General features: G+C 33.4%; 1 protein-coding gene across 1 annotated transcript; it reads right to left on the bottom strand.

The window, feature by feature from the left end:
* Positions 1-2,074: 2,074 nt before the first annotated feature.
* LOC139845093 (uncharacterized) lies at positions 2,075-5,201 on the bottom strand. Its single transcript, XM_071835316.1, has 6 exons — positions 5,028-5,201; positions 4,639-4,771; positions 4,336-4,538; positions 4,016-4,256; positions 2,574-2,710; positions 2,075-2,465 (listed from the first exon to the last, which is right to left on the bottom strand). The coding sequence occupies exons 2-6, from the start codon at positions 4,760-4,762 to the stop codon at positions 2,238-2,240; spliced, it is 933 nt and encodes a 310-aa protein (XP_071691417.1). The 5' UTR covers positions 4,763-4,771; positions 5,028-5,201; the 3' UTR covers positions 2,075-2,237.
* Between the last annotated feature and the right edge of the window lie 21,375 nt (positions 5,202-26,576).

Below are 26,576 nucleotides of genomic sequence, written 5' to 3'. Positions count from 1 at the left end.
TTACCAATGGGGAATCTTTCTAAAAAAATCTATCTGGCAAAACGCAATTCGTCGGACTAGAATCATCTTCTTCTTATTCAATTTCTTTCCCCGGCCAGGAGACATAGTGCTTTCATTTGCAAAAGACGCACACCGTGGTCAAATCTGCATGAAAAACCGCGGGGAATCAACCTCGACCAACGAGAGCGTAGCTGCTCGACCTCAGACATAGGGATTCTCGGACCGGAACAATGGGATTCGCTCGACCGAAGGGAACGATGCGTAGCGCCATAGGGAGAACCTAGCGTAGCAGAGCCAGTCGCGACCAAGTAGATAGCTCTACGCCTCTGCCGAACGAACGAAAAGCTACCTAAGTACGGTTAAAGAAAGTGAAAATGATAGGTAAACAAAAGATAGAACAAATGCGACAGAAAGCGTCAGAGCTTCGAAAGCCTGAAATTGAGCTTGAAATTGAGCGTCCTTGAATTGAGCCTGTCGTATCCTTCCCAACCCAAGACGACAAGGCGGTAACAGAACTACGGCAACTCCGGAACGCATCATGCGGTTTGTTATCATATAAGGCAAGGCTTGGAAGCAAGCTACCTGCGCCTATCGGCGGGAACTGGGCTTGGCTTCGGCCTTCTAGAAGCTTCGTCAGAAGCGACTAGTCGCTTCCCGAATGCCCCGGCACCTTCGCTAACAGAGAAAGCAGACCGGCATCTGTTATGGGCTGGCTTGGCTGGACAACGATGGATTGAAGCACGACCAAATGGAGGCGGAAAGCCGGTTGGGCGCTCCCATGGATTGAACTGTTCGTCTCATGGCTCTTCCACCGTCCGGGCTCCCTTTCCTCCCTGTCTGCTTCTCTTGGAGCGATGATTCTTGTCCACTTCCTATTACGACGACGGAACGAACAACGAAACTTTACGACAGCTTTTTCGTACACGTTCACTTGCATCACATACACAAGTGCTCTCTGAACCGTGCAATAAGGTCACCCATAACACGGCTCTCCCATTTGAGTTATCTTAGCCCCTAGCCATGCAAAAAGAGAGCGCTTTCCTGCACTGAAAAAAAAAAGACCTAAGAGAAGAGCGTCTTCTCTTAGCTTTCTTCCTCCCGCGCCCGCCGCCGTCCGGCCCGCGTTAGAGGGGAAGAAAAATGGAGAGAGAAAGAGCAGATGGATTCTATCCCCTATATCGAACACTCATTCCTATCTATTGATAGAAAGATCTTCGTCAAATACCGGGCTTTTCCTTTTTTTTTTTAGAATTCCTCATATCCAAGGCAGCTTATCACAAGCACCCCACCCCATACGACTTGTTGGGGGGCCGTTCGCCTTTTGAATCAAACAAAGTAAGTAGTAGGGGCTTCATAGCAAGGTTCTTCGCTTTCCTTTTTGGTATCATCCGAAGAAACGGAAAATACCAAAAAGTTCGAATTCACAGCTAATAACATTGATTCAATTGGCATTGACATAATAGGAATATTTCGTCTATTAAGGAGGATTCCCCGAATACCTAAAATAGAGATGATCATAGAAAATGTGAAATATTTGATAGGATCCGTTTCGGGAACGTAGAATGTAAGAGAAATTCAAATGTTAGAACTCCAGTACGTATGGAACCAAAAGAAAAAAGACTACCCTCATGACTGGCGAGTCGGAACGAGCACTTGGCGCACGGAATTAAGATCCGGCCCTCTACGAAACGATTCCTCGTAGACAGACGTTATATGCATGCTAATGGGGCAAGTATGTTTCTCATTGTGGTTCACCTTCATCTTTTTCGTGGTCTATATCATGCGAGTTATAGCAGTCCTAGGGAATTTGTTCGGTGTCTCGGAGTTGTAATCTTACTATTAATGATTGTGACAGCTTTTATAGGATACGTACCACCTTGGGGTCAGATGAGCTTTTGGGGGGCTACAGTAGTAGTCGTGGTGGTGGTAGTGGTGGTAGTGGTCGTGGTGGTCGTGGTCGTGTAATAATAATAATAATAATAATAATAATAATATAATAATAATAATAATAATAAACACATATATAGCATTATTCTCTATGGTAGTACACTACAATGCAAGTAATAATTTAGGGAAAAGGACACAGCATAGTTAAAAAAACAATACAAAATGCATACAGATTGCTCTGGAAACTATGGTACTTTTTCAAACATGGCATGACGATTGACGAGTAACAACAAAAGAAAACAGCAACAAAAAAGAACGAGTATCCAAATATCGTTACACATGAACACCTTTTAATCGGGCAAAGCAGTTCCCCTCTCAAGATTGTTCTTAATCTCGAGTGTGTATCTGCCAAAAGCTCTTTCAATCTTCTTATTGAAATGTTCATTACGATCATTGATGGAATCAATGTCCTTTTCGTCATGAAATCTTCTTCTCCTACTAAACGTATTACGCTTCTCGTCTCTATCTTTCAGCTCCTTCACCATCCTTTCAACCTTATCCTCTGAAACTTTTGGTGCCTGTCAACATAAAAACCACAAATGTGAATTATTTATTTCAACACAAATAATTCAAAAATTATAATATTCATTTTGCTAACAAAGGTGGATCAGTTGAGTATAGCTTACTTTTCCATATTGAAGACTTGAAGCTTCTCGGTAGAATTCGGGATCAGCTTCCTTCATTCTGTTATATTCTTCAAGGTCAACGTCCATCTTCTTGGTTCTTTTCTTGTATGCATCATACAATGTTTTCTGATTAAATACTGTCAATTACAAGACGACTGATTATCAGACTTGGTGAAATTTCACTCGTATTCAAAATGATACTCTGTACTAAAATATATGTCTCAAGACTTGAATACAATCAATATTCAAATTCAAATATAACTAAAAATCAAGCAAGAAGGGTTTAACAAAAGCAGATATGAACTATAACTGGCAATTGACATCCCATACTCTCAAATTTGGGTCAATTGGGTCTTGAGAAAAATTAGGTTTAGCGATGTAAATCAAAACTAAAAAAAATGTCCAACAGGTTTTCCCTGCAATCTATTGGGTTCTATACAAATTATAAAAAAACCGGTCTAATGGGTATCAATTTCCAAAACTCAATAAAGAGATAGGTCTAATGAGTCTTGTGAATGGGTCAAATGGGTTATGCATAATATGTTTCATTCGCCAAACATTTATGAAAGCATTCATGGTTATATCATTTAATATGTGTATATATATATATATATATATATATATATATATATATATATATATATATATATATATATATATATAACAATAACTAAAATAATATAATAAGTGTAAGAATCAATGTAAAAATATATGACCTATTTGGACCCATTTGACCTGTTTCGACCGGTTACCCAACCCAACCCGACCCGTTTGAACCCGTTCAAAAATTTTACCCATTTGACCCATGACCCATTTTAACCCAAAACCATTTTGACCCGTTACCCAAATTGACCCAACCTAACCCATTTGCCAGGTTTAGAGTCATACATGAACAAACAAATCCCATAAATACGAGAATCAAGGAAAATTTCATAAACGATAGTATTAATTATATCGAACTGACAGCCATTTGTTCGTCTGTTTACTGTTTAATATATGCAATATACGGTATCTCTCAAGCGCATAATATGTAGGGTTTTATAATATATGTCCATCTACCAACTGTTCAACATTTCATTGAACATACTTTCTTTAGATGGATATCAATAATATTTACTTATGCAAATGCAGAACACAAACAAAAATTATATTCTCAGATCACATTATTGACAGAGGTTTATATATGCATATATACAAATACAGAAAATTGAGAATTGTTCAATGATCCATGCAATAATGGCAAACATAAATCAAAAACTCAGAAGAACTTCACTTCATTATTGCCAGACAGTGTTCGACCCAAATCAACTCCATAAACTTTATTTAAAATGACCAATGATAGAAAAACAGGTAGCTTTAAGCTTAAAAGCTTCTGCAACTTTAATAGGTTATTGTATATTTGTATGTATGAAGAAAATAATAAAGGAGTGTCGAAATGATACCATCCCAACCAGCTGGTGCAGGTGCCTTCTCCCATTTTTTATACTTTGTTTCAGCCATCTGTTGTGTATCTAACATGTAAGCTTTTGTCATATCCAACCCGTTAGCATCAAGAAGTTTTCCGATCTTCTTCTTCCTCTCCTCGATCCACTTCTGCTTTGAAATTCCCCTCGACTCCTGTGGAGCTTCCATTCTTTTCTTTTCTGCAACCATGGCAGTTTGATTCGCTTTCCTTGCCTCATTCTACATATGAGAATACATTAAGTGAACACAACTGCACATATAAAAGTTATGGTAACAACTTGAAAGATGGGTTGCATACCATCTTGAGCCTCAACTCAAATAGTTTCTTTTGTTTCCCTGTAAGCTTAGTGAAGTCCACTTCTGGTTCATCCTCATGGGGAGTGTTGTCATCACCACTTTGATGATCATCAGGCTCACTTTGTTCATGTTCAGGATGCTCAGTTTCATCAGGTGCCACAGCTGAAGTTCGTTCAAAACTTCTACTCTCAGCTCTCAAGCCAACTGAGATAATAGCAATTAATCAACAAGTGTTAAGAACAGATCATGATTACATTGAAGCTAAAATTACTCCTTGAAACAAAACAAGTAGATCGAAACTAACCTGGTTCAATTTGACTAGCCAATTTCTTGGCCTCTGCAATAATTTTGAAGCAGAACTCACTACATTCATGGTACGGGTTCGACGCATTTCTACAATCTGGATGAACTGCTCTTTCACCGGTCATCTTTTGTCACTGCAGATACAATAGATTACAAACTTATATTCACAAAATCATTTAATTGATAAATAAAAAATACAAAAACAAATCTTGTCCGTTCAATTCAATTATAGTAAATATAATAATAACAGTAGCAACGCAAATAGTACAGGTAAGTAGCTACCTACTAATTATCAAATAGACCTAGAATACTGGTAAAAGTATAAACCCTATATTTGTATAGAGACGCGTATATATCATATAAATTTGTGAAATTGATAGAAGAAATTACCTTGATCTCCGATGAAGATGAGAGACGGAAGGATTGGATGAATTGGAGATATTTGTAAGCAGCAAGTTGAATTGAAGGAATTTGGTATTCGGTTAATTCTTACGCGGACTGATTCGACAAGATGGAGGAATCGTATTCCTAAGAATTATTTTGATTACTATCAATAGTTGTAGGAGGGATTAGGGTTCGTGAGGTCGGTTCATACCCATAGTGAAATTTTAATTTACTCACATCGAGCCATTATAATTTAAGGTACGATTTTTCTAAAAACGACACTAAAGTTGGCCCTTAAAAATTTGAGAAATTATCATATATCACCTTATTAAAATTTAAACATGTGAAGTTTTTTTTTATACTTCTTTCTTTTTTAAAAAAATTGATAGATCATCCACTTAGAGAGTCGTGATTCTTAGACCACTCCCTATAGTTCCATTACTCGTAGTTACCCGCTCATTACCCGTAGTTACCCGTAATGAACCATAGGCACGGCTTAGTTACCCGCATTAGCTACCCGCACTCACCATAGATTTAATGTAAGAGTTTTGGTTAGTTATAGGAATTGTGGGTCCCAGTGGCTTTTTATTGTTGGATTTGATGTTTTATTGCTTGTACGTTGTATATTAAGAGGAGTATTGTTTTAGCCATGATAGGGAGTGTTTAGTTATGAGTTAGTTATATGATATTAGTGTTGATGTGGCGCTGATGTGGAATGTTAAGAGGATGAATAGTTTAGTTACGATAGGGGGTGGCCTTACACACCACTTTTTAATCGTTTACACTTTTCTTTCATAAATTCACAGTTATACTTCTAAATTAATATTAATATAGGTGATGGAACTTTTTTTTTTTTGACAAAAATATTAATATATATATATATATATATATATATATATATATATATATATATATATATATATATATATATATATATATATATATATATATATATATGTAGTTAGTGGTAGGATCAAGAGGGAAGTAACCAATCGCGAGGAAGCGGGGGAAAGCAAAAACTTTTTTTTTTCGTTTTTTGAAAAAACTTTTTATCACGAACATTATAGATGAGATGAAAATATGAACATTTAATAAAAACACTTTGTGATAAATGTTTTTATTTTGGCGAGAAAATGCTCGAAGAACTAATATATAACAATTATTGAAGAACTAATATATAACAATTATCGTGTTTTTCGAGCGTATGTTGAGATTTTAGATATTAGGGTTTAGATATTAGGTTTTATAGGGTTTAGATATTAGGGTTTATAAATTTAGGGTTTAGGGTTTGGATTTAAGATTTAGATTGAGTTTTTAACATAAACGGTTTAGAGTTTAGGGTTTAGGGTTTTGGGTTTGGTGTTTTGGGTTTATTGGCTAAATTTTACTTCACAAAACATGAAGAAGAAAAAACGTTAACATTCTTCACGAACAATATTATCTTGAATGTTATTTTTGTCGATCGTTTTCTCGCCTAAATAATAACATTCATCACTAAGTATCTTTTCTAAATGTTCATATTTTAGTGTGATCTTGATGGCCGAACAAAAAATTCCAAAAAAAAACGAAAAAACAAAATTTGCTTCCCCCCGATTGGTTACTTCCCCATTGATCCTGCCCCTATATGTATATATATATATATATATATATATATATATATATATATATATATATATATATATATATATATATATATATATATATATATATGTGTGTGTGTGTGTGTGTGTGTGTGTGTGTGTGTGTGTAAGATCGTAAAGATCTGGTGGAATACACAAACGATTACAATTGAAAGGTCTCGCTCTGATCGTCCTACACATTGGACGATAACATTGAAAGAGAGCGAGTACGTTGAAAATGATTGAAAATGAAATTGAAAAATACAATACATTCGTACAAATCACCAAACCTAAATCTAAAACTATATAAAAACTGGACACGTATCTAACACCGCGATCGCCACTACACAAAAGCCGCACAACTAAAAAAAACGTCAGGCACTCCAGCAGCACCTAACGTAAAACTCCAAAACCAAAGAAACACAAGCCCGTCGAATAAGGTCAAATCCCCGTTCGAGCGAAAAAAGGACCCCGGGAGAACACTCCAGTAAACATCAATTTTTCGAGGTCAACTGAGTTGACACACGTCGGCAACGACATCGAGTCTACCCGTATAGACCCGACTACGGGAAAAGCATGAACTAAATAGACAAACAACATCCACCCAACGCAAAACGCAGAATCAAACTTAAAAGAAACCGGTCTATCTCCGCCAAATTTTCTGAGAACGTTTACAAACCCGTTGATTCCGACAGTCGACACAGCAGCCAGCCTTCGCCGGAAGCTGCCGGTAAAACCAGCAGCCGCCAGCAAACTCCAGCCGACAGCCAGCGGGAACCAACCACCACCATTGCCATCATAGGCCTCCGGCAGCCGCTAGCGACCACATGACAACCCCTAATAGCAACGAGCAGCAACCATACCCACTTACTATCGCCGCCTAAAACCACGAGAGCAGGTTACAGCCGCTAGCAACCACCATTGCCACCATCAGCCGCAACCCACTAAGAGAGGCAACCGGCAACGACAAGACCACCAAAAATAATCGGGTTTCAACACATAACACACATCAACCGCAGGCCATCCAAATCAAGCCCAAACCTACCCCACCCCATATCAAACTGAGTTGATTGTAGAATTCCGGAGGAACTCGCTGCCTACAAATCACCATGGGAAAGATGACGGGCAGCGAAGGCCGGAAAACAAAGTGTCAGGCGCACTAAAACCACCCAATGGCCGAAAAAAACCCAAAAACCAACCCATAACACAACAGAACCCAGATCCCGTGATGAGACACACTGGATCGCCGCCTGGAGGCCGTAAGTGTGACCGTAGAAAGTCAATCGGTTCCAGACAAGCCACCTGAAAAGGAAGAACGGCGGTTGAAGCTTTATTTGCACAAAAAGCGATAAAAACCGAACCACCGGCGAGATGCCGGTGGCCGGAGTGAAAAACGGAAAAGGAGGAACAAGGAAGCTGTTGAAAAGAAGAAATTCAACTCAAAAAAAGTAAGCTTAGATGAAAGGACTTACAATTCCGGCGAGATCAAAAGAAAAAGGTGAAATGCACAAAAAACGAAGTTGAGAGCGTGCTAGGTGATAGAGAAAACTACTCCATATGGGTTATATTGTTTAGGTAGTTGAACTTATATTTATTATTCTAAATATAATTAAAGATGTAATAGTAAATTACGTATAAATAGATTAAAAAGTTATGTGTGACGATTACCTCACTTTTCTCCCTAAAAAAATAATTTCTCTCGAGTTACCTAATATTCTATTATTTTTACATTAGTTTAATTATCAACCTCTTTGAAGTTGTCATTAAAAAAAATTAATATATAATCTATATTTACGTTCATTTATGTTTATGTTTATATTTATAAATATAATATAATATAATATAATTATATAATTTATATTATGAGGTACAAATATGATAATAAGTGTCATGTTATATCATTTACAAGTTTTTTAATTATAAAATTCTTTTACTTTAACTTTGAATTTTTGAACTTTTGTTATTTAATAATCGATTAAAATTGAATTTATACAAATGAAAAATTGTTTAAAAGAGTTTTTTTTTTATATAATTTTCTTTGAATATTATATAACATAAATAAAATATTCAAAATTAATTTTTAAGAAAAAATTTCCAGATGACGTGTAATATAATGAGATGAATGGAATATAAATAAATATAACTATAATTATTTTATTTTTTTCATACTTCTAACATAGTTAATCTTTTTGATACTTATGAATAATTTTATAATGAACAAATAAGTAGTCTTTATATGGCTAATTTGATCTTATCAAACTTTTAAACTAACATGTTTTAATAAAGAAAGTTAAAATTAAGTAATACTATTTAAAATCAACCGTTAAATAATTATTTAAGATAATAATTTTATTATTGATCCGAATTTGAATGATAAAAACATTGTTATCTTTCTATTATCATTTAACTATTGACCATTTAATTAGATTTTAAATATTAACTAGTGGAATGACCCGTGAAACCACGGGTTTGGTTAAACGAAACAGTTTAATGATATGTTTTAGGAATTAAGTGAATGTAAATGCTAAAGTCGTTTAGTTTAATGACCCGTAAAATCACGGATTCTGACTAAGAAACTTGACGTTGTTTTTACAAACATATAGAGACGTGTATTTTCTCATAAATATGTAACGTAATTAATCCCGTAAAGAGAATCCATATTTGAATATTAATATTATAATAATAATATAATAATAATAATAATAATAATAATAATAATAATAATAATAATAATAATAATAATAATAATAATAATAATAATAATAATAATAAAATTTGCTTAAGAATTGAGTATTTATATTTTTAATAATAAGTTAATAACAAATGCCTTTTGAAATTTTTTTATAATTTAAAATACAATTATTATATGAAAGTTGTACAATACGCTTTAAATTTTATAAATTTGTTCATTGAGTGTTTTGTAGAAGATTGTACAATTTGTTTTAAAGTTTGTACAAATGATCATTTGGGTGTTTTATCATAAGGTTGTACATAATGCTTCAAATATTGTAAATATGGTCATGAGGGTGTTTTATTATAAAGCTGTACATAATGCGTCAATATTGTACGTATGGTCGGAGGTGTTGTATCCGTATATGCTTTTTGATTTAGCGAATACATTGGGGAGCACGAGGGTAATTTTATTTACCATATAAAAATAAATACTACGTAAATTACAAAAGGAATAAAGGCTGCATCTTTTATTAATTTATATCTTAATCATAATTAATTGTAAAGATTAAATTTTAATTGTAAATTAAATTAATTTATGATGTCATCCAAGTGGGTTAGATTTTTTCTATTTTCTTTTTGATTTTTTTAATGAATGAAAATAAATATTTATAATGTTATCATTATAATATTTTAATATTAACTATAGATTATATAATACAAGAACATAAATGAGTAAAGTTATGCTCATATTTACCAAATTAGTATTGTAATCAAATCATATATATTACGCGAGTTTTCTTGATAGGCATAAAATGGAGATCACGTCCATATTTCTTTGAATATCATTCACTTATTATTTATTGGAAAATATTAAATGTAACATTTAGGGCTACATTAGAAAATACCATATACTCATATATCTAAGTTCATCTTTATATCTTGAATATGCAATTAGTAAACATTAATATCAAATTTATGTAAGAAAAAATCAATATTAAAAAACACATTTTATAATCATTTTTGAAAAGCCAATATATTAAATCAAAGAAACATTTTATAATTACTTAAATAGAGTTTATAAATCAAAATATTATATGTTTAAACGTTGCTCTAAGGCTTACGTTTAACATTGTCAATATTTATTTGATATACCTACTTAAGGACGAAGTTTCCTTATGGCATGGAGGTGATTTGTCTCTTCCTTGCACCAATTAAAATGGTATATTTAGCATTTTCAATTACGGACATTTGAATTTTTAAATCAAATGAATCGTAACTAGCATGAAAAGTTATGACTGAAACAATAAAATCTCGTTAATTCTTTAATATCAATTGAAAGATCACTTTCTCTTTCTCTCTTCGATATAAAAATAGATCTTAAACTAATAGATATAGATAGTTTATAAATTTAATCAAGATTATGATATATGTATAAAACCTGAACGACCGAGGAATACACTATAGGAACAAATGGAGACGAGGAGTGAACGGCAAAATAAGGGAGTCGAGGAGTGAACGACGAAAAAAAACCCACCCCGAATGGTCTAACTTACAAAGTGAGAAACAGACAAACTAAAAAATAAAATATGTATATGATCTTGAAAGTGGTTAAGTCTCCTCCGGGTAATGTTAATACAGTCGTTAAAAAAATAATAAAAAAATAATAATAAATGAAGTACATAGACCATTCCCAACGGTGTATGTTCTCACCCGCCCTCAAACCCACACTCCGAGGGCGCCGATAGCATTAGTGCCGCTCTCAACCGCCACCTCCCACTTCTCCTTCACACATATCATTCTCACACATATTCGAGCACCGAATTTTTGTTCATTTGATGATTTTTCAACGATAATATAACTGTTTAATTATAACGCCTCCTTTATTTATTTATCTTTTTGTTTTTTCTCAATCCACTTAATATTTATATTTAAACAATCTAAAGCAACATATATTAAAACACCACTCCTTCAACACTCTAAACACTTCCAACACTCATACACTTAAAAATGCCTAAAAAAACACCATCCATGAAAAATCAAAACAACCCAACTGATCAATGAAGTCAGATTCATCTCAGAAATAAAAAACACGGCATTTACCGAAAGTAGAGCCGCCATGTTCAACAAATTCATCCAAGAGAATGATTTACTCGATGTACTACTCGGTGGAAGACTTTATACTAGAATCAGTGATAATGGTCTAAAATTTAGTAAGATAGATTCCTAATCTCGGAGAATTGTATGCAACATGGTCGAACATTAATGCCATGATACTTGACAAGAAGCACACGGACCATTGCCCGATCATTTTAAAAGATGGTGATATCAACTTTTTGCCAAAAACTTTAAAAGTTTTTGATGAATGGTTAAAGCATAAGGAGGCTCATGATGTAATCAAGAAGGCATCGGATATCAAGTTAATAGCTATAAGCCGAATTGCATATTTTGTGATAAATTAAAAAATGTCAAGCAAGAACTCCGCAAATGGTTCTCCACATCCGAATGCAAATTGAAGTTAGAAATTGAAGAACTAACGAAAGCTTTTAATGAATAGGAAGTCAGATCCAAAACAACAAATCCGGATGAAATTTCTAGGCAAAAATGATTGAAAGATTGCGAAAATCTAATGCTAAAAGAAAAAACACAAAACAAGATGCTTAAGCAAAAGTCTAGATTTAAGTGGGTGTTAGAAGAAGATGAAAATAGCAGGGTTTTTCCACTCCATTATTCTCAGAAGAGAGAAGAAGAACAACATCCACGGGGTAAATATTAAAAAAGAGGCTCGGGTTCATTTTAATTCTTTGTTCGAAAAATCCTAATCGGTCAGGTTCAAACTCTCTGATTGGTATGGGCCGCACCTTGAAGCTCTGGTGGCTAAAAATCTATAAGCAAAATTCAACGAAAAAGAAACCACTGAGGTTAAAAAGCTGTTGTAACAATAAGGCTCCGAGGCCGAACGGTTTCAACATTTTATTCTGCACCAAATTCTGGGACATCATTAAAGTGGACCTTCTGAATGCTTTGAACTGGTTTTGGAAAACATGAACCATCTCCAACGGTTGTAATGCATCCTTCATCACCCTCATACCTAAGGTAAATGATCCTCTAAATTTCTCACACTATCGTCCCATTAGTCTCATTGGGAGCTATTATAAAATCCTTTCAAAAATCCTTGCAAATAGAATTCGAAAAATAATTCCAAGCCTAATCGGGCAAGAACAAAGTGCTTTCATACATGATAGAAACATCCTTGGTGGTGCTTTTATAGCACTTGAAATGCTTGATGATCTCAAAGCAAAAAAAATAAAAAGATAAAATTTTAAAGTCGATTTTGAAAAAGCTTTTGACTGTATTGATTGGGATTTTCTCACCGATATTATGAGTTTTATGGGGTTTGGGTATAAATGGATTAAATGGATTCAAGCATGTTTAAACTCGACATCCATATCCGTTCTTGTAAACGGATATCCAACCGGTCAATTTTTCCCCAAAAAGAGCGTTTAGACAAGGTGATCCTCTATCCCTCTTTCTTTTCATTATTGCAAGTGAAGGCCTAAACAACCTCCTAAATGTGGCCACTAAAGAAAAATTAATAAAAGAAGTTAACGTGGGCAATGATAAAGTTGTCGCATCTCATCTTCAATACGCGGACGACACGATCATTTTTGGGAAAATGGAAGTTAGAAATACTTTAAAAATTCTCGGATTTTTTAAGGATATTTCGGACTCAAAATTAATCTAAATAAAAGTTGTGTTTGTGGAATTAGAACTTCAAATAATGAGTTGAGTCTACTTCCATCTTGGTCCGGGTGTAAGGAAGGGACCTTTCACTTTAAATACCTTTGGAGCCAATCTTAAACTACACGTAATTGGCGACCCATTTTTGATAGGTTCAAAAAATGTTTAACAAAATGGTAAGCCAATTCTTTATCTTTCGGTAGAAGGCTCACATTAATCAAATCGGTACGTATAGTCTCCCTTTATACTACTTCTCTCTTTTCAAATCACCGGTACTTGTCATTAATGAGCTTTAAGGTTTGCGTCGTGATTTTTTGTGGACGGGTCTTCAGATAATAGGAAAAAGGTTTGGGTAAAGTGGAACCAAATTTTATTGTCTTACAATTCGGGTGGGTTACATGTTGGTTCTCTAAAATTTTAAAACTTCGTACTTCTAATAAAATATAGTAATGGAGATTCTTAAATAATAATAATAATAATAATAATAATAATAATAATAATAATAATAATAATAATTTCATGATTTATAGTGTTCTGTTATGGAAATATGATGAGAGGCAGAGGCGGATTATTGGGAGGGCAAGGGTGGGCCTTGACCCTCCCAAAGCTTTGGCTTATAGCTATCATTTCAAAGGTGATAAACTGGTGGTTTGTAGTGTATATTTGAAGTCTAGTTATGCAAGTTTGATTTTATGCGAATAGTTATATTTTTACTACGAAATATTATTAAATACGATACAATTTTTATACAAGTTATTTATTTATTTATATAGTGGATATACCTAAACCTTACTACAACACTATAGGCAGTGTACCTAATCGTAAAGTAGTGTAGTTTTTAGTAAGTCTGATTCATTCCGCAGGGAGCTAGCTGAGTCTAACGCTATATTTATTTTTAAACTATATTTGTATCAATATATATAAGTAATATTATTATTATTATTATAAAAGGGGGTTTTTACCGTTTAATGACCGGTTTGTCGATTTTATGTCTTAAGTCGCAATTAAAACCTAATGTAAAATATTAAATATAAATACAACTTAATTTAAAGCGTAAAGTAAATGACGATAAATAATATTTTTAAACTATATTTGTATCAATATATATAAGTAATATTATTATTATTATTATAAAAGGGGGTTTTTACCGTTTAATGACCGGTTTGTCGATTTTATGTTTTAAGTCGCAATTAAAACCTAATGTAAAATATTAAATATAAATACAACTTAATTTAAAGCGTAAAGTAAATGACGATAAATAAAAATGAGATAATTAAAAGTGCGATAATTAAAAGTGCAATAAATAAAATGACAGTAAATAAAAGTACGATGAAATATGAAATAAAGGAATTATGCTTATTTAAACTTCCGTAATCATGATGTTTGACGTGTTGATTTTAATTTATTACCATGGGTTAATTGTCCTTTGTCCTGGATTATTCGATATGTCCATCTGTTTTGTCCATAACAGTCCATCAGTCATAAATATAAAGTGCGACTGTCCTGGTCAAATTATCCTTATATCCGAAGTAAAATATTCCAACTAATTGGGGACTTAAACTGTAATAAGGTTTTAATACATTGTTAATGATTACACCAGGTTATCGACTGTGTGCAATCCAAGGTTTTAATACTTTATTAACAATTACACCAAGTGTCCTTGTATGTAATCCACCCATGTTTTAATGAGTCCATTGACTACTAATCCATTCCCGTGTCCGGTTAAATGAACGATTATTAGTACTTATAAATATCCCGCCCATCGTGTCCGATCGAGTGTATGTGGTTATTTATAATTAGCTCAAATTGTAAATCTCTATATTAAATTAATGAACTATCATTCAGTTAAACAAATATAAAGCCCATTAATAGCCCATAGTCCAATTTCCACAAGTGTCGGTCTTTTGTCCAAACCCCAATTATGGTCCAAAGCCCAATAACCCCGTCTTTAATATTTATCCCAACATCGCGATTACTTCGATTTAAATAAGCATAATAATAATAATTTAGCTACGAGACATTAATTTAAAAGGGTAGAACATAGCTTACAATTAGTATTAATAGCGTAGCGTTACACGGACAGAGTTTCGACTTACAAACTTAAAACATTCACTAACATAACCTTATTATTATTATTCTTAAATTAAAATTAAAATTATAAATATATATAAATATATATATATATATATATATATATATATATATATATATATATATATATATATATATATATTTGAGAGATAGAGAGTAGATGAATATATTGTGTAAAAATTCGTCGACCAAACGTTGCAATTTATAGGACTTGGCCAGCTACAGGCCCTCATGCGATCGCATGACTTTAACACTACCTGGTCATGCGATCGCATGGCCAGTTGTACAGCTCACATTGTCAACTAAAACGTGGGCTGCTCGATTATTTAATATATATAATATAATATATATATAATTTTATATAATTAATTATATATTATATTATATTATTGTGCATCGTTGACTTGTAATTTTAGCTCCGTTGAGTTGCGCGTTGATAGTTGGTTCATGTCCTGGTTTCGGATTTTCGAACGTCCTTTCACATGATTTAATATCTTGTACTTTGCGTTTTGTGTCTCGTACTCTTGTAACTTATAGACGTTTCTCATCAATAATTTAAACCTCTTGGATTGTACTTTGTACTTTTTAGCGTTTTGGTCATTTGCGTCTTTGATGTTTCGCGAGGTGTATACGAAATAGCTATTAAATTTTTCAGGAAATACTATTAAATACGATACAATTTTACACAAGATATTTATTTATTTATAGAAAGGATATACTTAAACCTTGCTACAACACTTATAGGCAGTGTACCTAATCGTACAGTATTGTAGTTTTTAGTAAGTCCGGTTCGTTCCACAGGGAATCTTTTTAAACAAAGCTTAACGCTATATTAGTTTACTTTTATAAAAAATACAAATATATATATAAGTAATATTATTATTATAAAAGAGGGTTTTTACCGTTTAATGACCGGTTTGTCCATTTTAAAACTTTAGTCGCAGTTAAAACCAAATGTAAAATATTAAAAATAAATACAAGACTTAAATTAAAGCATAAAGTAAATAACGATAATGAAATTGCGAATAATAAAAGTGCGATAAAATAAACTTGCGATAATTAAAAAGTACGATAATTAAAAGTGTAATTAAATACAATAACAATAAATAAAAATGTGATAATTAGAAGTGCAATTAAATATAAAATAAAGGAAATTAAATATGAAATAAAAGAATTATGCTTATTTAAACTTCCGTAATCATGATGTTTGACGTGTTGATTTTAGTTTTATACCCATGGGTTAATTATCCTTTGTCCTGGATTATTTAATATGTCCATACGGATTTGTCCATAATAGTCCATCAGTCATAAATATAAAGAGCGAAAGCCTTCGTCAAATTATTCTTATTCCCGAAGTTAAATATTCCAACTAATTGGGGATTCGAATTGTAACAAGGTTTTAATACTTTGTTTAATGAATACACCAGGTTATCGACTGCGTGTAAACCAAGGTTTTACTACTTTGTTAACAATTACACCAATTACCCTTGAATGTAATTTCACCCCTGTTTTAATTATTCTAGTGGCTATTAATCCATTCCCGTGTCCGGTTAAATGAACGATTATTCGTACATATAAATACCCCGCCCATCGTGTCCGATCGAGTGTACATGGTAATTTATAGGGACGCCCAATTGTAAATCTTTATATTAACATTAACAAACTATCATTTAGTTAAACAAATATAAAGCCCATTAATAGCCCATAGTCTAATTTCCACAAGTGTCGTTCTTTTATCCAAACCCCAATTATGGTACAAAACCCAATTACCCAATTTTAGTAATTAGCCCAACATCATGATTACTTAGGATTAAATAAGCATAATAATAACTTAGCTACGAGAAATTAAATTAAAAAGGTAGAACATAACTTACAATGATTAAAAATAGCGTAGCGTTACACGGACAGAATTTCGACTTACACCCTTACAACATTCGCTAACATACCCTTATTATTAGGATTTAAAATTAAAATTAAAATTAAAATATAAATTATAAATATATATTACGTATATATTGAGAGAAGAAGGAAAAAAGATGATGAAAAATGCTCAGAATTCGGTTGGCTTTATAGGGAGTTTCAAAACTTGGGGCTCCGCGACTCGCGGCCCTTTTGGCCTTCAAACTCCGCGAGTCGCGGAGTTTACTTTTACAGCTCACACGAGTTTGGCTCTTTGTTTACCGACGGTTTTATAAATAAATATAATATATTAAATAATTATAAGAATTATTTAAATATTATATTATATTTATGTGCATAGTTGACTTGTAATTTTTAGTCCGTTGCGTCGAGCGTTGAGAGTTGACTCATGTCCCGGTTCCGGATTTTCGAACGTCCTTGCGTACAATTTTATATTTTGTACTTTGCGTTTTGAATCTTGTACTCTTGTAATTTCGAGACGTTTCTTGTCAATAATTGGAACCTTTTTTTATTGTCTTTTGTACTTTTGAGCTTTTTGGTCGTTTGCGTCTTCAATTCGTCGAATCTGTCTTTTGTCTTCACCTTTTATTATTTAAACAAATATCACTTGTAAATAGAACAATTGCAACTAAAAGTTTGTCTTTCTTGAGGAATAATGCTATGAAATATATGTTCGTTTTTAGCATTATCAAATATTCCCACACTTGAGCGTTGCTTGTCCTCAAGCAATATCGTCTTGAAATACTAGAATCACTTCTTTATTCTTCACACTTTGTACATCAGTGATTTCTATACGGCGGTATAAACAATGGTAGTAACGATATGGTTTACAGTCCCACATGACTATAAAAATTTAGATCCATTAAGAAAATTGGATCTTTATGAAAACATTTGATCTTTTGAAAATTAAATCTAGTTTTTACCCTAGATAAGTTTTCCGGAATAACCCTTTACCGGTGTTTGCAAAATATTTTTGTGGGTTTGGTGGGTTTCAGATTTGAAAATTTTAGCTCAAAACTTGCGATTTTGTGTCACCCACTTGCTAACCTTGTATTTGGAAAGCAACACGTCCAGTTTACTTGTCCCGTATATTACTTTTCGGTAAACTACCGTCCGGTTGTAAAGGAAAGCGTTGAACAAGCAACTGTTAAGGCAATGTCCCCTGACATGCTTTTAATTATGGTCTATAATGTGTCGGACGCAATTACTATCCTTGGTAGGAGCAATAGTAAAGCTCACCCTTATGATTTTTCGGTCTGGCACAAGGTCCTGTCTTTGACCATGCTATGCAACCACCGTTCTTACGGTTGACACCCGATTTAGTTCAGGTGACCTAATGAATTCCAGGTGAATTCCTAGGATTTTACGTTCAAAGGTAATGAACGCATTGAAAATAGGGTTTTCAGAAAACAAATCGGTTTATAATTTTGATCAAAATATTTTCTCGTTCAAGCTCGAGTTTAGATATCATTGAATTCCATGAGTTTGAATTCTCAATCTTTAAGGTCAATCTCTAGGATTGAGTAATATCAGGCTTAAAAGCTGATTTTTAATCTTTAAGGAGATTATCCTTTCTGGGGATCTGATTCATTAGTCTTATCAAGCTAATTTGTATGGTGCCCCCCCCCATTTTACGAGATAAATCCTTCTCATGGTTAGGATAAATCTGACCACTTGGCGACCCTGTTTAATGCTGAGGTCCGTGGATTTCCTGCTGATTTTAGTGATGACTTTTCTAGATTTTTCGTCAACCTACAGTTGGTCTGGACGACAACTTCCTGACCTAAATCAAGAAGCGCGTGTCTTTTTCGGAAGACTTTACTTTCTTTTAATGATGGAATTGATTCATCGTGTAGATCCATCTTTCTTACAGTAAATCAGGTAAAACTTTTTAGTTTAGTCCAAAGCAAAAGTATTTTCAGTTATTTGTACAAAAATATGTGGCATATGTTTAAGATAACTTGGTAATTTTTCCCACACTTGGCTTTTATTTTCCTTTTTTATCGCCCTCTATTCCATTTTAAATGAATTTTAACATTTTGGTTTGTTTCTCAATTTATGTCCTTTTCGAGGTAACAATAATTTCGGTGTTATAACCTAGTTTTATTGTTCATAAATATGTATAAACATGATTTTGAGTTCATTTAATTGAAAATTTTGTAAAATTTTACTAGAATTGGGTAGTCAGTATATAAGAATAGGGTTGTTCTTTATTATCAGAGAGCACTAGATTCTAATACAACTACTGCTTTACTAGTATTTTTAATGGTAACCCAGTGTTTAAAGTAAAAATTTTAAAATCCGAAAGAATTTAACCGCTTCCCACACTTAAGATCTTGCAATGCCCTCATTTGCAAGAAATCAGTAACAATTTAAATTATTGAGGGTGATTTGTGTGAAAATGATTAAATTTTTACCAAAGTTTCCAAATATATTGGCGTTTGTTTGCTGAATGATAAATGGTGCACATCATTTGTTCATTCCGTCTTGTTGTTATTTCACATATATTTTGCATCTTGTCGTCAAAATTAGTTGCTTTTACTGAACTTAATGCCAGTCTTTGAAAATGCGTTGTTTTACCCTGTTGTGTACATAAGATAAACTGCAAACATATATACATATTTTTGAAGTTTGGTATATTACCCCACATTCAAAAATTATTAAAATCTAGGAATAAAAGTTAGAAAATTATAAAAACTATTACAATATTAACATAAGTATTAAATGTATCAATATTACAAATTACAAAATAAATAAAACTAAGTAGACTAGGGATGATACTGGTACCAATAGGGGTTCCAGGCATAACCATAGGTGCTATAGAATGCTTCGGCAGGGTTATACGTAGGATACGGTGGTTGCATCTCTATAGACCAGGGAGGGAAGATGGATTTTGGTGTAGGAATATAGTTTTGCCCTATATGTTGGCAATGAGCTATGATTTGGTTCTGATGAACTTGCCAATCTTCAAATGCTCTCTGTCTAGCATTTTCGTACTCCTGTGAAGCTATAAACCTTTGCATTTCTTGCATTTCATTTCCCCCTCCTACATTACCTTGCTGTTGGTTTCTCTCAACCTGTGGATGTCTACCATGGTATTGTACTGCGGCGTTATTTCGCCTCTTCAAAACTTTCGCACCATGGTATACATTTAAACCTATAGTATCGCGGGGTTCTGGTTCTTCTACTAATAATCCCCCCCGACTTATATCCACACCGAGATATTCAGCAATCAAAGTAATAAAAATACCACCTCCTATTATGCTATGCGGTCTCATCCCCCTAACCATAGCTGATAAATAATAACCCACACAATACGGTATACTTACAGCGCTTTGTGGGTCTCGAATACACATATGGTAAAACAAATCCTGTTCATTTACCTTTTCCTTGTTCTTACCTCTTTGTGTAATCGAATTAGCTAAAAACCTATGAATCACTCTTAATTCGGCTCTATCTATATCCAAATAAGAGTAATTTCCCCCTTTGAATCGGTGATGGCTTGTCATTTGACTCCATACACCGTGTGTATCAAAATTTTCATCTATCTTTCTACCGTTTAGTATCAACCCTCTACAATCAGCAGATGCTAACTCCTCAGGCGTATATATACGTAAAGCCTGAGCCATGTCTAGTAAAGACATGTGGCGCATCGAACCTCCTAACAAAAATCTAATAAATGATCGATCGGTTAAACTAGCTACCCGATCATTTAATTCTATACTACATAACAATTCTTCACACCATACTTTATATACAGGTCTACGCATGGTGAATAAACGTACCCAGTCATTAAAAGTAGAATTACCATACCTCTGTACAAGTAATTCCCTAATTGGCCCGGCCAATTCTACAGCTTCTAAGGGTCCCCATTCTATGACCCTCGGTACCTCAACAACCTTAGAATGAAGAGTATGCAAACCCCTTTGGTATTTTGGATAATCTATCCAAAGTCTGTCAAATCTCAGGTTCGGGTGCAACTCTTCCAAGTGCATATCAGAAAAGGTCATGACTGGATGAGGTATATCCTGCTTGTAGTAGTTATCCACCTCCTGTTGTTCCGCATTCTCAGCAGGAGCATTGCGAGCTTGGGATGAAGATTCACCCCTTTCAGTCTGCAAAACATATCAAACACAATTTTTGTGCATCCAAATATGCATTAGTGTCAGCAAAATCATCAATCAAAATAATTACAATGACATGATCAATTTATATCAAACTTAAGCTCATTTTCACATTTTTATCAAATCTACACTTTTTCAAATAAGCATATACGAAAATGTTCGCCAAGTTCATAAGCATTCAACTCAAATAACATGTCAAAATAATCATTACTAGCAATTAAACAAGTTTCAAATGGCATTATCTCTCAAAAATCAAGTTCATGAATTTTAGACTTGAAAAAGTCCACTTTAATTCTCAAAATCATGTTTAGGCTCAAAGTTTGGATCATTTAACTACCTAGACATGTTACACTACTTAATTTAGCAACAATTCATGACAAAAATCGGCCATAACGTGTTTATATCAAAAAGCCCCAAATTTGCTCAAGAACACAAACCCTAGATTACTCAAAATTTGAAGTTTAAGGCTTCTAATCATGTTAAACAGCATCAATCTAGGTTATACAAGCATAATACATAAACAATTTAAGCCTAATTATACTAAAAAGCATCAAAATCAAATTGGGGAAAAAATTGCTCAAGAACACCAAATTTCGGATTAAATGGTGTTTAGGTGTAGAAATTTACCGTTTTTCTTGAGTAATTCCTTGATAGCATCCTTCTTAACATGATTTTAGTAAAAGATTTGGTGATTAACGGTTAAAAATTGTGAATTTGGGGTGTATTTTTCGGGTTTTTGCGGGTATGTTTCGCTGTGTTCTTCGCAGTATGTGTTTTGTGGTGTGTGGACTAATCAGTTTTCTCGTTATATTTTTTTTTCTGTATTTCGGTCCTCCCGCGACTCGCGGGGATTAAACCTCCAAACTCCGCGAGTCGCGGAGTTTGGTTTTTTTTTTTTTTTTTTTTTTATAATCTTTAACTTATTAAAACAATTAAGTAATTAATTTTAAAATTTTGCTTCCCTTGTTATTTAGGACGAGGTCGTTTCGGATCGATGTCCTAGTCCGTCCTTCGACAAAATTTTAAAATTTGTCTTTTTGTAGCGATTGTTTTAAAAGCTAAGATTTTTGGTTTTTTAATGTTTTTGGCATACTTTAATTCAATAAGATTAAAAATAATGATAATAAAAGTTCTCGTCCCTCCCTTTGGTAAAGCAATTTCGGTTCAAAGACCTAGTCTTCAACTTACGACGAATTTTAAAAATCATATTTTAACTTAATGAGATAAAGTAAATTTTTGTTTTTAAATTCACACAATTTAAATATAAAATTCAAAATTAATATTAAAAAATCACACCAAACTTAAAATTTGAAATGCATAAAATTAAAAATTCATATATTTTTTTAAAAATTAAAAATTCACACCAAACTTAATTTAAAAATTCATATTATAAATTCACACCAAATTTATATTAATTTTTTCAAATATTCACAATTTTAAATATATTGATTTTACAAAGTTTACAATATTTATTTAAGATTTAAATATTAATTTTAAAAACATGGTAAAAATAAAATTAAAAATCTTTTTGGCTTTTTATCCCACTTTAATCAATCAAATATTATCAAAAATATGCGCCCCTCTTTTCAGTAAAGTAATTTCGGTTCCAAGACCTAATTTAACTCATGACGAATTTTTGAAATATTTTGGGTTGATTGATTAAAGATATTTATACCTTAAGAATAAACGTTAAATTTCGCAGTGATGTAATAAATTTTTGAATGATATCAATAATTTCGGTCGCCAAACCTAATTTTATTCAATACCAATTTAATACTTTTTAGCGAACAAATTAGCGTTTATTATCAAAAGGTTAAAAATAAAAAAAATAAAAACTGTACAAACATACCTGTGAAATAGATTTCTTAGTTATATGATCTATCCCATTCATAAGATAGTCGGTTTAATTGGTTTTTCATAGCTACATAGGCGTAACCTCGAGCATTCAGTGTCTTTTCTTCTAAACATATGAACGGTCCGTCTCTGCATAAAGTAACAAATTCGGTATTTGAATAGGTTTGATTATTTGAACATTTACCTCCATGTGACCATTTTCCGCATTTGTGACATCTTTCTAGGTGTCGTGCTCTTCTTTTCGCTGCGGATTTTGATTTTCCTTTACCAAATTGTAACTTATTATCTTCGCATCTGGATTCTTTTCTAACTCCGTCCATTCTTTCTCTGATTACTGATACTAGTTCACTCGGTAGTATGTCATTATTACGTTTAGTGATCAAAGCGTGTAGCATTAGACCATGGTTTAGTTCACAGGCAGTCTTCATTTTGTAAAAACCTAAAAAAAATAAAAATTCAGAATGGGGGGAGAAGACTAGTTCTTTAGGGTCTGCTAGGGAAAGACCATTCGGGTTCCATTTTCGAGAACTACACGAAAACAGACAATCTAACTCTAACAGAAATACATAAACCCCTTGATTCTCCCCACACTTAGTTAGTTGTGGTGTCGAAATTGTGATTAACTTCGTTGTCGACTTCCATCGGACCATGTATGTAATGTTTAACTCTGTGACCATTAACTTTAAATTCAATCCCATTTGAATTTATCAATTCTACTGTTCCGTATGGGAAAACTCTTTTGACTATGAATGGTCCAGACCATCTTGATTTCAATTTTCCAGGAAATAGCTTGAATCGTGAATTGAAAAGAAGAACTTTGTCTCCTTCTTTAAATTCTTTTGAACTTCTGATTCTTTTATCATGCCATTTCTTCGTTCTTTCTTTATAGATTAACGAATTTTCGTATGCTTCATGTCTTAATTCTTCTAATTCGTTTAGTTGACTTAATCGTAGACGTCCAGCTTCATGTAAATCAAGATTACATGTCTTCAAAGCCCAAAATGCTTTGTGTTCAATTTCTACTGGAAGATGACATGCTTTTCCATAAACAAGTCTAAAAGGTGTAGTTCCAATTGGAGTTTTGTAGGCTGTTCTAAAAGCCCAGAGTGCATCCTCCAATTTAATGGACCATTCCTTCGGATTTGATCCTACGGTTTTCTCTAGAATACGTTTTAAAGCTCGGTTGGTATTTTCAACTTGTCCACTTGTTTGTGGATGATATGCGGTGGAGATTTTATGAGTTACTCCATATCTTTTAAGAATTTTCTCAAGTTGATTATTACAGAAATGAGTACCCCGATCACTTATTAAAGCTTTCGGTGTTCCAAACCTTGCAAAAAGACGTTTTAAAAAGTTGACTACAACTCGTGCATTGTTGTTGGGAGAGCTTGTGCTTCCACCCATTTAGATACATAATCAATGGCTACGAGTATATATAGATTATTATGAGATTTTGGAAATGGACCCATAAAGTCAATACCCCAAATGTCAAATACTTCACATAATTGGATGACATTTTGTGGCATTTCATCACGTTGACTTATTTTTCCGGCCCTTTGACATGCATCACAGGATTTGTAAAGAAGGTGTGCGTCTTTGTAAATTGTAGGCCAATAGAATCCAGTATCATAAACTTTTCTTGCTGTTAGTTGAGGCCCATAATGCCCTCCTGTTGGTCCTGTGTGACAATGGTTTAATATTTTACTAGCTTCATCTCCAAATACACATCGGCGTATTATTCCATCGGGACAACTTTTAAATAGATGTGGATCTTCCCAAAAATAGTGTTTTATATCACTGAAGAATTTCTTTCGTCTTTGGTACGATATTCCTTTTTCAAGGAATCCACATACTAAGTAATTTGCATAGTCTGCAAACCATGGTATTTCATTATAATCTATCTTCAATAGATATTCATCAGGAAAGTTGTCTTGTATGGCCGATTCATTTAGAACTTCTAATTCGGGATTTTCAAGACGAGAAAGATGATCAGCGGCGAGATTTTCTGCTCCTCTTTTATCTCGGATTTCAATATCAAACTCTTGTAAGAGTAAGATGCAACGGATTAATCTTGGTTTAGGATCTTGTTTTGAAAATAGGTATCTAAGAGCAGAATGGTCGGTATAGACCACCGTTTTTGCTAGAACGAGATATGATCGAAATTTGTCAAAAGCAAAGACAATAGCAAGGAGTTCTTTTTCAGTAGTTGTATAGTTCGTTTGTGCTCCTTGTAACGTCTTACTAGCATAATATATAGGTTGAAATCGTTTTTCAATCCTTTGTCCTAAAACGGCTCCCATTGCAAAATTACTTGCATCACACATTAGTTCAAATGGTAGATTCCAATTTGGTGTTATCATGATCGGCGCATTAGTGAGTTTCTCTTTAAGAATATTAAAAGATTTGATACACTCATCGGAAAAGATGAATGGAGCATCCTTTTCTAGGAGTTTATTCATAGGAGTGGCAATTTTAGAAAAATCTTTTATGAAACGTCGGTAAAAACCGGCATGCCCTAGAAAACTCCTAACTCCTCTAACATTGGTGGGATGTGGAAGTTTAGCAATTACATCTACTTTAGCTCTATCCACTTCAATTCCTTCTTTTGAAATTTTATGTCCAAGAACGATGCCTTCTTTAACCATGAAATGGCATTTCTCCCAATTAAGTACTAGATTTGATTTTTTGCATCTAATTAGCATTCGTTCAAGATTAGCTAGACATGATTCAAATGTATCACCGAAGACTGAAAAGTCATCCATGAATACTTCCATGCATTCTTCTATCATGTCGTGAAAAATTGCCATCATACACCTTTGAAAGGTTGCAGGGGCGTTGCAAAGTCCAAATGGCATGCGTTTGTAAGCAAAAGTACCATAAGGGCACGTGAATGTGGTTTTCTCTTGATCTTCGGGTGCTATTGGAATTTGAAAATATCCGGAAAATCCATCTAGAAAACAATAGTAACTATTTTCGGCTAATCTTTCCAACATTTGATCTATGAAAGGTAAGGGAAAGTGATCTTTTTTGGTGGCGTCATTTAATTTTCTATAATCAATACACACACGCCATCCTGTTACAGTCCTAGTAGGAATAAGCTCATTTTTCTCATTTGTAATGACAGTCATGCCACCCTTCTTAGGCACGCATTGAACTGGGCTTACCCATGGACTATAAGAGATTGGATAAATTAAACCTGCGTCTAGCAGTTTAATAATCTCTTTCTTAACTACATCTTGCATATTAGGATTTAGTCTTCGTTGGCGTTGCACATACGTTTTATGACCTTCTTCCATAAGGATTTTATGTGTGCAATACGAAGGACTTATTCCTTTAATATCATGAATCTTCCATGCAATGGCTGGTTTATGAGCTTTCAACACAGAAATGAGTTGTGATTTCTCATTTTCAGTAAGATAAGACGATATTATTACAGGTAATTCAGATTCACCATGTAAATAAGCGTATTCCAAATGGTTTGGAAGTGGCTTTAACTCTAATTTTGGAGGTTCTTCTATCGATGATTTATATCGATA

The sequence above is a fragment of the Rutidosis leptorrhynchoides genome, chromosome 4 (genome assembly GCF_046630445.1).
Source record: "Rutidosis leptorrhynchoides isolate AG116_Rl617_1_P2 chromosome 4, CSIRO_AGI_Rlap_v1, whole genome shotgun sequence".
In the NCBI taxonomy this organism is placed as follows: domain Eukaryota; kingdom Viridiplantae; phylum Streptophyta; class Magnoliopsida; order Asterales; family Asteraceae; genus Rutidosis; species Rutidosis leptorrhynchoides.
This window is presented reverse-complemented; position numbering and strand designations above follow the sequence as displayed.

Bases quoted from the DNA above. Each gene is read 5' to 3' on its own strand.
- LOC139845093 (XM_071835316.1), bottom strand. From the start codon at position 4,762: ATGACCGGTGAAAGAGCAGTTCATCCAGATTGTAGAAATGCGTCGAAC. The intron at 2,711-4,015 runs GTATCATTTCGA...TGTAATTGACAG, and splicing joins TGCACCAGCTGGTTGGGATG to TATTTAATCAGAAAACATTG. The intron at 2,466-2,573 runs GTAAGCTATACT...TTATGTTGACAG, and splicing joins CAAGTCTTCAATATGGAAAA to GCACCAAAAGTTTCAGAGGA.